Here is a 15,324-nt window from a genome sequence, read left to right as displayed (position 1 = left end):
CTTCACCCGTTTCCTGTCCCTACTACGTATTCTCTCATTTTTGTCGCCTCCCCTTTCACTGTCACACCAATGCAACGATCCCCGCAAAACCCACGTCGAGATATGAACCGGGTTCTCTGTTAATGGTCCAAATTTTCGCCAATGGCAGGACCCAGCGATCTTGAAAAGTCCACACTGCGCTTTTTGGCCCATCCACAATGCAGCCATCCGTTTGTATCTCAGAAAAATACGACGAGGCATGTGATGCAACCCTGTTTGCTGTCTGCACAACTGGCCTCCATTCTGCGATATTCCCGTCCCCCCTTGGTTGGCCAAAATATGGGGACCAATGTAGGAAGCCCGTGTATCAGCCTTGTTCTGTGCGCGTTTCAGAATTGTTCTGTTTTTGCGCAGGGACTTTGTGCCCAGCGTTGTACTTAGTTTGTAACACGCCTCACAAGCCGTACGTCTTCAATTTATTTGAAATGTCGCATTAGAGCCCGCTTCCTGTTTTTCGTTTCCTGCCTCCTATTTCCAATTATGTCGTACGTACGGTAATGTGGCAAATGTTGTACATTATCATATGCTTTTCTTGCCTTGTTTAATTTGGGACTCGATTGCCTTGCTTTGCCAACGCTTGACTTTATATTCTACTTTCGAGTGGATATTCTAATAGAGTAAGGGGACATTAAGCGAAGCCAGGAAGCGTAGTCCATATGAGCCTGCTCCGTATGTCGTACTATGAGGACAGACGCTTGCTGAAGTCCTGTGAAAAGCAGGGAAGTAGGCTTTCGGCCCTGCCAGCAAGTCGCGAATTTGATCCACTCTGCCGCTATCATTCCCCGTCTCCGCCCAGCCCCACTGCTGCAGATGGCGCAAAGCTCGGGACACTCCACAATTTTTAACAAAATATTCCGGAATATATAGGAAACGGGCCTCCGTACGACTTACAAGGAGAAGCGGTCACAATAAAAAAAATCCAGGTGCCCACGCTGGGCCGCTGTCTCGACGGTTCGGAACCAACGGAGAGGACCGAACTCTTGCTTGGCAGCAAAAATTGGTGGCTCGGCTTGTGTAATCAAAACAAACCGGAATGCCGGCGAGATTTCATTCTTCAGATTCTCCCTGGCAATGTGTATTCACGGAGAGTATGCCGGCTTAACAATCAGGACGGCCACGGACACTATAAAATCCCCGGGCCAGTTCTTGCTTTCCTTCTAATCGCCCGCCACAACCGCTGTTCCTACTTCCAAGGTACTTTTTGAAATATGACCTCGAGCCCTATATGTGCATTCCACAGCAACCTTATCCAATGTGCCCAATGTAAACAGGCATCCAATCTGAAAGTGCAGGAAGTACTAAATGACAGCGGCATGCTTCGGTCGTAAATCGTGAGTGGATTGTGTTCTGGTATAAAATAGCGTAAAGAGGGACGTCTGCCAAAAATTGATACATACAAAACAAAAACAAAACGCGTGAACTTATAAACATCGTACACCACAACGTCAAACATAAGGCTTTTGATGTCGGTCGAGTTGACGACAGATATGCAGGCACGTGTCGTAAAAACAATGACGGTGACAAAACCGACTGGATAACAAGTAAGAACAGACAAAGGATGTCCGGCCAAGAAAAATACCCCTGGGTGCGCCAACAAAGTTCCGGTACATAACAAGCGGACTTAAAACAGAAAGGAAAAGAAACGAAAAATATACCCGTTGTTCATTTCTCCAGGCATAAGCAGACTTGGTGAGTCTCGAGATGAAACGGACAACATTGCACAGAAATCGAAACATTGCAGAAGCAGGCTAGCTAGGGAAAAAACGACAAGACGCAAAGGGTGAAGGTGTGGAACGCATGGACCTCATGCCCGTATCCTTGAGTGTCCGGGTATGTTTGGAGGCGCTGGCCCAGGCAAAAGAAGATAGCAGCGCTCACCGGTCTCGTCTGCTCCCATTTCTCGTTGCAGAGCCCTCGCCGCTAGGGCTGCCACTTCCATCGGGGCCCCAGATCATGTGCCTACCGCCGCTGTTTCCAATCATGCGGGCGGCGTTCTGAAGATAGTTCTGGATGTTGTTGTCGCCCACGCAATGTCCGTGTCGGATCAGCTCCATTCGTAGATTCAGAACTTCGTCGACAAGGACCTCTTTTTGCGCAAAGAGATTGTTCCGCTCCTCGGTGACCGCACGCTCGTCCTCTTCGAGTTTCGAGATGGCCGCCTTGGATTTTGCGCGGCACTTTGTCGCCGCCATTCGATTGCGTTCGCGCTGGATAATTGGAGGTTGGTTGGCCTCGGCGCGTGGACGGCCGAGAGGCGCCGCTGAGGTGTCTCGACTGGCAATACTTCCTCCGAGTCGCCGCCCATAAATATCGGTCTCGTCGTCGTCTTCATCGAAGCCACTGCTACCTATACTGCCGCTGCCAATAGATGTCAGGTGCGGCGTGTGCATACTTGGCGTGTTTGGCGTATTTGGAGTGTGCGGCGCCGAAAATGCTGGAGAAGAGGCTGTGGCTGAAGTTGGCGTATATTTTTGACGGCTGCTTCCTTTCTGGCTCCTGGACGTTGAGGAAGCATTCTTCTTAGGTTTCGTTTCGCGCGCCTGCCTCGACTTGCTCGTCTTGATTTTGCTAGAACTGTCGTCATATCTAGCACTGCCGTCATGCGGGTTTCCACCGTTGTCGACATAGCCGTATGTATACTCCAAGTTGGCTTTGCCTCTCTCATAGTCCTCGTCACTAGCGTATGTAGCATGGGCAATGTGCGACTCGTGTGCATGGTACGTATACGCGCCGTTCAAAGAAGTCGTAGACCGTTGGTGTGACATTACAACCGACGCAAAGGAATTGTCCATGGGTGCCGGTGGTATGTGAGAAAGTGTGCTGTTGGGCGTCATCGTGGACGAGGTGGTACTTCTATCCGTGGAAGCCGCGTAGTAGTCGGTATCCGCCTCCGCACCGTCTTCGTGGTTCAACAGGGCCGATATTGTCGTTCGAGTAGTAGCGGGAGCCGAACTCGGCTGGTTGTAAAACTCCTGCTGCCACCCGTCTGCATGGGAGGATGGGTAAGGCATATCCGCATGGTCAGCCTCATGGTGGCCCGGTGCCGCGCCGCGCCGTTTCTTGCCATGGGCATGGCTTCCTGAAGTCTTGATTCCGCGCATCTGGGAGTTGCGGCTCTCTTGCTTCATGTCGAGGTGTTGGTGGGTGTAGAAGTCGTCGAGCCCTGTACGTAGCAAGTCGATGGTGTGTCCATATCCTAAGAGAGAGATACAGACCGAGGTCGTAATATATCCAGGCACCGATTTGCTTTCAAGTCGCACTTTTCGAATGCTCACAGCTTGTGCGTTGTGCTACTCTAGCACCCAAAGAGCCGCACGGATATTGCAAGAGTAGTTCTCGAGGAAAGTTAACGCAAATGGGAAAAGCATGGGAACCCAGATACATATAAGTCGATAGGCCAGGTATGTGCCAGAAGTGATCAGGGATATGGTAGGACAGACAGAAAAACAATATCTGGCCTAGCTGGGCGTAAGGAACCTAAGAGAGACAAGCAAGTGCAAGAACGACTGGAATGGGGCAGCCGTTGGAGACGCCCGAAACATTTGACGGCAGGGACGAGGCTTTGTAGCAAGGGAAACACAGCCCAGGATACGGGAACCGTGTAAGAAGATGGACTGGGGTTGCTAAAAGGAACTTGAGGATACGAATATGCTTATAAATGTATAATTGAGAAAGAATCAATAAAAACAACGGGATAGAAAAATGAGCTATTTGCGCAAAGAGAAAAGTGAGAGGGAACATAGCATTAGTGACAGGAGAATCGGCACAAGAATCGAGCCCAAAATGCGTTGGACAGTGATGGGCAGCGAGCAAGAATTTAGGCATTTACATAGATAGGCAGGGCTGGGGACGGCTAGTCCAAGGCTTGTTCGTCACGGTGTGAATCTTGTCGCTGTGGTCGTCGGGTAGGTAATAAATAAAATACATTGAAACCGAAAGGATAAGAAGGGGAAAAAAGTATCGGCTTAGCATCGGACAAAAAGCCCGTACAAGTCCGTCCCAAACAAAATGAGGCAAAAAAAAAAAAAAAAAAAATAACAACGAGGTTGGAGAAAGAGCTTCAGGGTCCTATTTCCTTTCCGAGCAGAAACTGACGAATGTCGTGTTCGTGTGACTGCAGTTGTGTGATGAGTGGGGTGCTCCTGTATGTCTGAGGACAAGAGGGCGACGAGGAAAAAGAAAAGGGATGAGCGTCTTGGGTAGAGAAGGATCAGCAGACCAGCAGCACACAACAAAGAGGACAGAGAGGTGAAGGGCCGTGATTTGTTTAGAATCCGAGGCGGGCCTCTGCGGACGGGGCCCCCTTTCGTGCTGGCTTTCGTATATCGACTGCGATTTGCGAGCTCTGGTCGGCATAGACCCAAATGTAGTAGTTGATTGTCAGCCTTCTTGGTTGTGTCATTTTTGCGTCGTTTCTTTACTTTTCAGCTTCCTATCAGCCATCCTGTGTGCATCTGCAAGACCTCTGCAACATGGGGGTGGTTCATTACGCCTGTTGGCTCTCGCCTCAAGGTGGTCCCCTCTTTTTTCCCCTTGTGGTTTTCCCTCTGCGGTCCGCTCTTTTGGACCGACCAGTTGGCTCAAGCGACAAGCGCGCGGGACAAGTGGCTCAACTAGCCCAAGTGGCTCAAGTTCGGCGAGAAAGGGGGTGGGCATCTGTGCACAGCATTCGACGGAGGTCCTCAATCAGGCCTCCATGGGAAAATGGGTTGGAACGGGCCTCGACCAAGGGTTGCAAGGGGCGTGTACGAAATAGGCCGGAATTGTCAGCGAGGGTGACGGGTACGAAGTAGAGCCAATAAGGTAACCCGAGGTGAGGCTTCCCGTTGGGCAAGCTGGAAAAGACTTGAAATGGATGTGTCCAGGGCGGATGGGGGGTGGTGCATATTCTATTGTACGGCTTGGTGGAAGATAAATTCGTACAAGGAAGATCACGACGTTGGGTCGAGTTGGATGCAGGGGGTGGAGGCCTGTCTTTGTTTGCACACGACATGAAAGGGGAGGAGCGGTACGAAGTACGGAAGGGATGAGAGGCAGAGAGGAAAGGGGAGGGAAAGAGCGAGTAGCAGACATCCGTGGCATCGAGGGCATTCTTCCATAATGGCAGCCACAAAACATTTTTTGAACGAGGAAGGTGCAAAGACCGCAAATACACGACGCACACCTATGCAGTGCTCTTTCTCCATACGGGGTATTGTCGTTCGTGCTCTGTCATTAGGAAGGCACGATAAAGGTGGTTGACAATCGCGGGAGGAAAGAGGGCCCCAGTGTCGATCCCAATGTCACCTTTGCGTTTCTTTGTCTCCTTGTCCACCAGACAAAGGTTACGAAGACAAGAAACCCCCAAAATAACACAAATTGACGACAAGGAACAGGGCGATAATTCTCTAGCCTTGAATACGACGTCACGGGCATGAATGCAACGCCGAACTCTCCCAATACATGTTAGTGCCAGATGTGCAGCAATAATAGTGGGCGGCAGGCGCTAGCGGTAGAGGTCGGTATGGAAAAAAGCGGATTGCGATAGACAGGGCATTGGATATGGCAGTCGCGAAGCACGAATTGATATGCGTTTCGGGATTCGCAAGCTCGCTAGGGCAAGTACGATCAGGCACTAGGCACTAGGCACTAGGCACTCCTCCAGAGTGGTTTGGGCAGGTATATCGTATCGAGCCAACGACACAACAAACCCCGACACGGCCGAAAATTGCAAACCGCGTTTTCAGATGCAGATGCAAAATGCAACACAACCCAAACCTCCCGCGAAAGCTAAACCTCCACCCGAGCAGCACAAGGCGAAGCACAATCCTGCAGACCAGTCCAAGCGCGAGTGGCATGTAACAACAAGCAAGACACCAAAGCAGTCTACGAACAGAGTTCACTTGAAGCTGAAGGCCCCAGCAGCGCATTACGGGGTACATAAGGGCGATGAAAGAACCTTACAAACTGCGAGCAAGAGCAAAACCTGAGCATGTGTCAAATCACATTCGACTTGGCGTTGTCGTTTTGGGGGCTGCTTTTGCTGCTTTCGGCCGGCGTCTTCAGGGGTGTGAAAAGCAACGTTCTGTTTCTAGCTATGGTGCAACATCGTCTTGGCGAGGACCAGGATTGAACCGGGGGCACTACACATACCTCGGCGGGTGGTATCAAAAAAAAAAAAAAAAAAAGAAAAGAAAAGAAAGACAGAGAGAGAAAGAAAGAGAGCAAAACAGCTACGTGCAAAGGTTGCCCGACAAAATACTAAAACAGGGATGGTCTACCAAAAAAACAGGACCAGAAACTCCGTTTGACGTACACAAAATGGAGGAACTGCTTCGATACACGGTAGCAATGACGACAGTGTGGGAATCAAATCGAAGATGATCTCGATGGCCGATGTTGCATTTCCCCTAACAACAACGAACCTTGAACAGGACTTGGCCAAGCAAGAATGCAGCTGGCTTTGGGTCCTGTTCCTGGCTCGCCAGGCTTCTTGGCCCTTGCAATCTAGCCAGGGGTTTCCTCTCAGCCGCAGTACGATGTACAGCAAGCACGAACATCACCGAGGAGAGAACCAGGATACTATCCCACAATCCCACAATGCTTATGGCTGGACAACTGCTGGCAATGATGATAGCCAACGGCCGGTTCCAGAAGAAAAGATCGCCCAACGCACGCCGTTAAATGCCTCTGGCAAGGCCTCGCCTCTAGCCTAGCACCGGCAATCCTTTGCTGTTTCTGTCCACACACTAGTCGTCAGTCTCCTTGCCGGCCTTCACTGGTTGTTGGTCCCAGCCGCAAGGACAACAAGCGGCGCCTCGCGCGGGATCCGTCACGCATCGTTTTTTCACGCTCGTCCAAGTTAGGCAAATCCATTGGGAGCAGAAATGACAACACCAGTCCTGGAGACTGGTTTGCACAGAATGTCCAATACCACTACTCGAAGCGGTAATAATTGGCGCCAGCCACCAGACACCGCCGGACACTGCGCATTTCTGCACATTTCTGCGCATTCTGCACCTCTGACACTTGTAGCCGGTTGGCGGTGTGCACGTACCAATTTCGGCTGGCGAAACCCGACACAATGCATGCAACCAACTTACCAAAAGGGACGACAACAACAACAACAACCACAACAGCAAGACTAGAACGACAAGAAAGTTCAGGCAGACTGCACGGGACGTTTTGACCAGATAATCAAAATGGAAGTGAAAGCCGCGTCTGTGCCGAAGCCTTCGCAAGTCGGTGGTCTGGCTGCTTCCTTTGACTTCCTCTGTAAGTTCAGAGCACCCAAAAGGCGCAGTATCTTTCGTTGTTAATGCTGTGTTTTTCTGTTGTTTCCGAGACTCGGGCAATACCTCTGCCATTGCTTCTCTTTGTTCCCTTGCCATATTGGCTCTATGACCTACATCATGCGGCCTGCGCTTGCCTCATCTTGTCTCTTGTCGATCTCTCTTCCTTACTCACGGCAAGACTGGCATGTGGGGGACGCATTTCAAGTTGACCATTCGGCGAAAGGGGCGGCTGCGTGCATCGTACTCTGTCCTTTTCTTGCGGTTGCAGTTAACCGGGCCCCTGCGTTCACCGTTCAGACCACCTTCTACGGCGTATTAGCAGGTCGGCGACTGGCGTCGATGGTCCGGCCCAGGACGCACGACGTATTGCTCCGAACATCCTTCGTCTCAAGGCGTTCCGTGCCAGTACGATGTACGTGCATGCAAGAGCAATGTTCGGACGAACGCGCTACCTGTACAAGATCATCTGCAGCTGCGGGTGCTTTTCTGAGTACCAACCCTTCCCATCATGCAGCATGCCCATCTGCTGCCTGCAGCAATTAACCATTACCGCACATCCATCTACTCCGTACTCCTAAATGCCACAACATTTCTTCACGGAGTATGTCGTTCCTTGCACCTGTCGACATTTGGTAACACTACAATTTACACTTGCTGATCACCAACAGCGACAAAATGGTCACAAACCAGTGGTCGGCCCCGCCCACAGACACGGAGCAATATTCAAGCTTGTTCTTCACAATCTCACAGGTCTTGCCTTACCGACTCCCCCGATGGAAAGCCTCGCATCCAGACCGCCCCGCCAGAAATGGTGTCCGGTCACGGCGATTGGCCAACGACGAGAAATCATAAGTCTCGAATGGTGCTGAATGTATCCTTGGCCTGGCCTGTGCTCAAAGAGGGGCAAGAGAGGCACCTCCCAGCGTTGCTTTCGGTTGGCGGGCGGCCCTACCAAACTAAGGGGCGTGCCGCCGGCGGATGCACCCAACCCCTGCCCTTTCCCCGTCCCTCGTCCATGGGATGGCGGCACGGGCGGTTTTAGCATTTCATGGAGACTGTGCGAGCCGTTCTTATTGTGCGTCTTTTTTCCCTGCTCATGACAACATTCTGATGACATACAGCGGCTAGTTTGTTCCAATTTGTCCCCTTCTGTCTCGTATTGCTACCTCCTCCGCAACTGATAATTCCGACACCTCTGATGGGCCTTCGGGGCATCTGCCTTTTCTGGTCCTTTCGTCTCCAGCCAGGGCCAAGAGACAAAACGCCACCATATGCGGCAACAGCACATCAACAGCCAAGTACGTTTTCGGAGTGGGCAAACGTCATACCTCCGTGACTCCGCTGGTTCGGCCACCTCGAGATAAACCAGTGCCAGTGTGGGCAGCTCATGTTAGTCTAGTCTACGTCCACGTCACGGGCAAGTCGGACAACCCTTACCAGCCGTTGCTAAAGACTCGGCCACCTCGAGATAAACCAGTGCCAGTGTGGGCAGCTCATGTTAGTCTAGTCTACGTCCACGTCACGGGCAAGTCGGACAACCCTTACCAGCCGTTGCTAAAGACGCACGAAAACGACAAGGTCTCCAACACATAACATCAAAGCGTTGAGCACTCCATCCATAAGCCTTTGTAACGTCCAACGTCTTTTCTTACCGGTTGACCTTGACATTTCAGAACTTTATTCAAGGATAGATGCGTCGGACACGACTGTGCGAAGGCCCGCGAGACCAAACAACCAAAGGATAAAAAGCAACACGGGGAAGCAATCGACATGTCTCCGATGAAAGACAAAGACTGGACGGTTTACGAGGACCAACAGAAAATTCCACAGCACAATCACAAGCCGACAAAACTCACAACAACAATAACACTCAAAGAAACAAAAAGAAAAACCGAGAAGGGGGAAACCAAAACCGAAATGGGACATTGTCCTAAACCGAAAACAGGCACGGCACATACAACACTGGTGAGTTTCAACTTGCATCTGCATATGCAGCTAAAATAAATGGATGACAACGCTAGGACAGTGCCAGTACAGGATCGGCGATGCACAACAAACTCCTCCCTGTGTCTGTCCCTTCTGACTTCTTTTTCTCCCTTTTCTTCTACTTCGCCCTTGTGTATTGTTTCCCGACAGAAGGGAAATCCCTGCATAGTAAAGGCGTCTTTTTGTCACAGATACGTATTTGTGATGACTCCATTCACTACACATTTCAATGTCCATCGCTCTCGCTTTCACACATTATGTGAAATGTGAAATTTCTTCTGCTGCACAAGAATGCATCCTCCATCAACTTTTACAAATACGAATGTCCGCTACGACACATGTATTTTGGAACAACAAACTCACTAAGACGGCTATCAGGCCTCGTTCGTCTTATTCTTGTTCAAGGGATGACCAAAAAGTAACGAAAACAGTTGATCATGTGGTTCTCTAGCGAGAAATTCTGGGGGCTCTCTCTGCCGTCCCAATAAAGGCTCGGTGGGCCGCAAGTCGTGTTGAAGAGTGAAATTTTTCAAAAAAAGGGAGTCTTTTGAATGTCGGTGTGGTTCTCTACGGTACCGGGCGGTTCATCTCTCCGACAAAATAGGGCGTCATACCTTTTGGTTGCATTCAATCGGCGACGTTCATCACAGTTGCCCATCGGGACTGATGCATATGTTGTTACGCTTATCGCTTCCCTTTTCCACCGCGGATTGTTCGACGACGCCAACGTCAGCTAGACATCAGTACACCGTACCATGACAAATTGTTGCTGCTATTTGTTGTATTGCCCCCTTTTCCCCACTGGTATGCGCACGAATGAGAGGCTGTGCCGCGACATAAACCCAGGTAGGCGAGAGCGGGAGCCCAGCAAAAACGACACTCGGCACTCCGTAAAGTACACAATGGCCGCCGTGACCGAGACCGTGACCGGGATACAATGCATGGAAAAGACACTGAATAAAAAGAAAAGTTTGCCGTCCTCAAAGGTGTCATACATGACGCAAATGCCTGCTTGCCCAAGGAATGACCCATAAAAGCAAACAACACAACCGGTGAAATATTTTCGACACGGACCTGGCCGGGCAGGGCAGAATCAAGAATTCATAGGGAGTCGCCAAGGGTTATGAACGTGGAAAAACGAATGGCGAAAGAAAGCTGGCGGCAGCTGCTGGCTCTATCAAAAAGGGGAACGGGGTTTTACGTGAGGGTACCAAGCCGTGAGGCTGATAATAGTTGTTTGGTACCCGTTTGTTGGTACAGTGCTACACATCTTTGTCGTTTGTTCGCTTTCTTCAGATGCAACTCTGCAATGGTACCCAGCCAGTGGGCGCATAAAGAATGCTCGATGCTCCGAAAATGACGATTCTAGGTCACATCAACGAGCCCCAACGAAAGGAGCACAAAATGAGACGAGTAAAAATTTTTTAAAGAAAAAAATTAAAGAAAAAAATCAACGACATAGTTTGACATTGAAGTAGCTATAAAGGGTCACGAACATCGCGAAAAGATGGAAGCTGAGTCTAGGTCGCCTGTACAGAAGTAGCATGGGCCCACATGCTTTTTCGGGGGAACGGGAGGGCTTTCCATACTGCAACAACCCCTGTACTGTCTGGACAGGGATTGTGCATTTGGTTTTCGGCATGGCGATGGTGTGGCGATATCCAAAGTGACGGGACACCGCTTCAGTTCGACGAGGACACACCGCATTGTTTCTGCAATGGTTCGCGGTGAGGCATTGTCCTATATCCTAACGAGCCGAAATAGGTTTTGACGGGAACATTTCGCCAATGTGTCGGCACAACGATGGGGCTCAAATAGTTGCGATGGTTTCGCTGGGACATCACTATCCGCTTTTGATTTCATACTCCCATTGTCTGCTTTTTGGTCAACCAATTTTATTTTATGTCCGACTTATTTTATCCTGGAAGGAATAGAACAAAGTAAAATAATATTAGGTGCTGGTTGTCGCAACCAAAAACATCCCCGAGGTCTGGTTTGAGATGAAATATTTCAAAAGGGTTCAAGTAGAAATTGAGAAAAAAAAAGTGTAAAAGAAATCCAGGATACAGAAGGAGAAAAATGTAAGAAAAATTTAGAACACAGGAAACAGGTTTCAAAGGTATACCCCAAGGAAACCAGGTGAAGGACAACGAAGGTCCCAAAGCCTTACAATAGAAGAACGGTGGCCACTAGAGCCGGGATAAGTGCAAACATCGCCGTCGACACCATGCGGCCGGCCGATGCTGTGACAACGGCGGCAGGGCCCGTCGTTGTCGCCGTGCTGCCCTTGCCGGCGCCTCCATTGTTGGAACCACCACCGCCGGAACCGCCACCGCCAGATCCACCACCACCACCGGATCCACCACCACCGCCAGAGCCACCGCCGCCGGAACCACCACCACCACCACCAAATCCACCACCGCCGGATCCACCGCCGCCGGAGCCACCGCCACCACCGGAGCCACCACCACCCGGAGCCACCGCCGCCGGATCCACCACCGCCAGAGCCACTGCTGCCGGAACCACCAGAGCCACCGCTGCCACCGGAACCACCGCCGCCCGAGCCGCCACCACCGCCACCACCACCACCACCGCCGCCACCGCCGCCGCCACCGTGACTGCCACCACCGCCTACAGGAACGGTCGTCGTAACGGGGCAGACGGTCGTGGTGTAGGAAATAGTTTGAGTCGTGGTGTGGCCGAGCTCGCAGTGTCCACCGTTGTGCGGGCACGAGGTGACCACGTAGCAGGTCGTCGTGTAGACGGTGGATGTGGACAAGTAGGTAGAGACAAACTCGGACGAGCTGGGTATCGAGCTTGACGTGGTGACGGTCGACAGAGTCGTGCTACTACCGCCAGCGGTCGACTTGATGGGACCTGAAGCAATGCTCGACGGGCCGGTAGGGACAGACGAGGGACTCGTCGACGAAGGAGTAGACTGGCTGATAGGACCAGATGAGGGACTAGTCGAGCTACTAGGTATCGAGTGCACAGAGGAGCTGATCGAGGAGCTCACCGATGGAGTAGAGCTCGGTGGCACAGAGGAGCTGCCCGAAGTGCTAACAGAAGGAGAAGAGCTCGGAGGGATAGACGAGCTGCCAGAGGGATTCACCGACGGCGACGAGCTCGGTGGTACAGAGGAGCTACCCGAGGGGCTCACCGACGGCGACGAGCTCGGTGGTACAGAGGAGCTACCCGAGGGACTCACCGACGGCGACGAGCTCGGTGGTACAGAGGAGCTACCCGAGGGGCTCACCGACGGCGACGAGCTCGGTGGTACAGAGGAGCTGCCCGAGGGACTCACCGACGACGAAATTTCACTGCTAGACGACGTCGCAGAGGAAGAGCTCGGGCTCACAGACGACGATGCGACGGGGGAGCTAACGGATGAAGAGATGCTTGAGGGTGTCGAGCTTGGTAGGACAGACGAGCTGGCTGACGTGCTCACAGAAGATAGCGTAGAGCTAGGCGGCACAGACGAACTGCTGGAAGAGCCAGCTGAAGAAACGCTGGAAGAGCCAGCTGAAGAAACGCTGGATGAGCTCACAGACGATGAGAGAGACGGTGTAGAGCTCGGCGAAACCGAAGAGCTGACAGAAGACGACACTTCGCTGCTACAAGGCGGCTCGGACGATGAGCTTGCAGAGAATGACGAGACAGAGACAGAAACTGAACTGCTCGACGGGCTGCTCGAGATGCTGCTCGACAGGCTGCTAGAGATGCTGCTCGACGGGTTGCTTGAGGAAGACGAGGGCACGGAGGAGGAAGAAACAGACGGCGTTGAACTAGGCGGAGCAGACGAGCTGACGGAACTGACGAAGGAGCTCTGGCTGACCGATGTGGACGACACGAAACTGGGGCTCACCGAGCTGCTGATGGAGCTCGCAGAGGAGCTCACCGGGCTGATAGATGACGAAACAGACGAACCAGCCGACGAGCTTATCGACGACGAGCTTTCACTGCTGCAAGGCTCCTCCGATGAAGAGCTTGCAGAAGTTGAAATCGAAGAAGATGGGACCGAAGATGATGGGACCGAAGATGATGGGACCGAGGATGATGGGACCGAGGATGACGGTACCGAAGATGATGGGACCGAGGATGACGGTACCGAGGATGACGAGACCGAGGATGACGAGACCGAGGATGACCCCGGGTTGAACGAAGACGAACTAACTGACGGCGAGACTGATGGTGACGACGCCGACGAAGAAGGAACTGATGAAGTTGGAACCGAGCTCGAGCTGGGCAACGATGAAACAGACGAGGCAGACGAGCTGGCAGATGAAGAAATCTCGGAAGACGAGATTTCGCTGCTGCAGGGCCCTTCAGAACTGCTCACGCTGCTGACAGACACGGACGGACTACTGCTGGGCGGCACCGAAGGCGACGATGACGGCGAGGACGAAGCCGATGACGACGGGGTGCTTGAAGGCAAAGACGAGCTTGGGCTGGGCGATGCCGACGAGGATGCAGATGAGCTGGCGCTAGATGAGACGGACGAACCGCTTGGTGAGCTGCTTGGTGAGCTGCTGGGCGAGACACTCGGCGAAGAGCTGACCGACGAGCTGGGCGAAGAGCTGGGCGAGCTGCTGGGCGAGACACTTGGCGAAGAGCTGACCGACGAGCTAGGCGAAGAGCTGGGCGAGCTGCTGGGCGAGCTGCTGGGGGAGCTGCTGGGGGAGCTGCTGGGAGAGCTGCTGGGAGAGGAACTGGGGCTGGAACTAGGGCTGGAGCTGGAAATTTCGGACGATGAGCTTTCACTGCTACAGGGCTCTTCACTGCTGCTTGACCCAGAGATCGACGAAATCGACGAAGCACTTGACGAGGGCGAGGATGACGGCGTGCTCGACGGCGTGCTCGATAGAATGCTCGACGAAGCAGAGGAGCTGCTGCTAGGCGGCACCGAAGACGGGGACGAAGATGAGGCCGGAGTACTCGAAGGTAGCGACGAGCTAGGGCTGGGAGAAGGCGATGACGACACAGACGGGCTGACGCTGGACGACACAGACGGGCTGACGCTGGACGACACAGACGGGCTGACACTGGACGAACCCGACGGTGCGCTGCTTAGGCTCGAGCTCGGGCTGAAGCTCGGGCTGGAGCTGGAAAATTCGGACGACGAGATCTCGCTGCTACAGGGCTCTTCGCTGCTGCTCGACCCAGAGACTGACGAAACAGACGACACGGACGACCCGCTTGGGGAGACCGAGGACGAAGGCGTGCTCGAGGGAAGAGATGAGCTGGGGCTGGGGGAAGGCGACGAGGATGGCGACGAGCTAACGCTGGACGACACCGATGGACTGCTGCTAGGCGAGACCGATGGACTACTGCTTGGCGACACCGACGGGCTGACGCTGGGCGACACCGATGGGCTGCTGCTTGGCAAGCTGCTCGATGAACCGCTCGGTGAATGACTCGGCGAAGAACTAGGGATCGAGCTCGAGCTGGAAATCTCGGACGACGAGATTTCACTGCTGCAGGGTTCCTCGCTGCTACTGGATTCGGAGACCGACGACGAAGGTGTGCTCGAGGGAGGAGGCGAGCTTAGGCTAGGAGAAACCGACGGAGACGACGGGGATACCGACGGGCTGCTACTTGGCGAGATGCTTGGTGAGCTGCTGGGCGAGACACTCGGCGAAGAGCTGGCCGAAGAGCTGGCCGAAGAGCTGGCCGACGAGCTCGGGATCGAGCTAGAGCTCGAAAACTCAGAGGACGAGATTTCGCTGCTGCAAGACTCACTGCTGCTGGACTCCGAGGCAGACGAAGAGGCGGGCGAAACACTCGACGAGGGCGAATAGGAGGGTGAGGATGAAGGCGAAGACGATGACGAGGGTGTGCTCGATGGCAGAGACGAGCTCGGGCTGGGCGAGGCAGACGAGCTGTAGCTCGACGATGCCGAACTGCTGGGGATCGAGCTGACGATGCTGCTGGAACTGCTGACACTGCTGGCACTGCTGTAGCTGCTGCTCACCACAGACGACGACGACTCGCTGCTGCAGGGTTCTTCATCGTCCAAGATGCAGTT

General features: G+C 53.0%; 4 protein-coding genes across 4 annotated transcripts; 3 read left to right on the top strand and 1 right to left on the bottom strand.

Annotated features, from left to right (window-relative positions):
• Positions 1 to 1,913: 1,913 nt before the first annotated feature.
• SPSK_04336 (uncharacterized protein) lies at positions 1,914 to 3,167 on the bottom strand (the record flags this gene model as incomplete). Its single annotated transcript, XM_016731144.1, has 1 exon — positions 1,914 to 3,167. The coding sequence occupies one exon, from the start codon at positions 3,165 to 3,167 to the stop codon at positions 1,914 to 1,916; it is 1,254 nt and encodes a 417-aa protein (XP_016586223.1).
• A 2,598-nt stretch (positions 3,168 to 5,765) lies between these two features.
• SPSK_04745 (uncharacterized protein) lies at positions 5,766 to 6,008 on the top strand (the record flags this gene model as incomplete). The annotated part of the gene is made up of 1 exon (XM_016731540.1): positions 5,766 to 6,008. One exon carries the CDS (start codon positions 5,766 to 5,768, stop codon positions 6,006 to 6,008), a length of 243 nt encoding a protein of 80 aa, XP_016586222.1.
• A 399-nt stretch (positions 6,009 to 6,407) lies between these two features.
• SPSK_04699 (uncharacterized protein) lies at positions 6,408 to 6,734 on the top strand (the record flags this gene model as incomplete). The annotated part of the gene is made up of 1 exon (XM_016731497.1): positions 6,408 to 6,734. The coding sequence occupies one exon, from the start codon at positions 6,408 to 6,410 to the stop codon at positions 6,732 to 6,734; it is 327 nt and encodes a 108-aa protein (XP_016586221.1).
• Positions 6,735 to 11,526: 4,792 nt separating this feature from the next.
• On the top strand, positions 11,527 to 15,097 carry SPSK_03908 (uncharacterized protein; the record flags this gene model as incomplete). Its single annotated transcript, XM_016730723.1, has 3 exons — positions 11,527 to 12,021; positions 12,083 to 14,705; positions 14,730 to 15,097. 3 exons carry the CDS (start codon positions 11,527 to 11,529, stop codon positions 15,095 to 15,097), a joined length of 3,486 nt encoding a protein of 1,161 aa, XP_016586220.1.
• Positions 15,098 to 15,324: the final 227 nt, after the last annotated feature.

The sequence above is a fragment of the Sporothrix schenckii genome (genome assembly GCF_000961545.1).
Source record: "Sporothrix schenckii 1099-18 chromosome Unknown Cont47, whole genome shotgun sequence".
In the NCBI taxonomy this organism is placed as follows: Eukaryota; Fungi; Ascomycota; class Sordariomycetes; order Ophiostomatales; family Ophiostomataceae; genus Sporothrix; species Sporothrix schenckii.
This window is presented reverse-complemented; position numbering and strand designations above follow the sequence as displayed.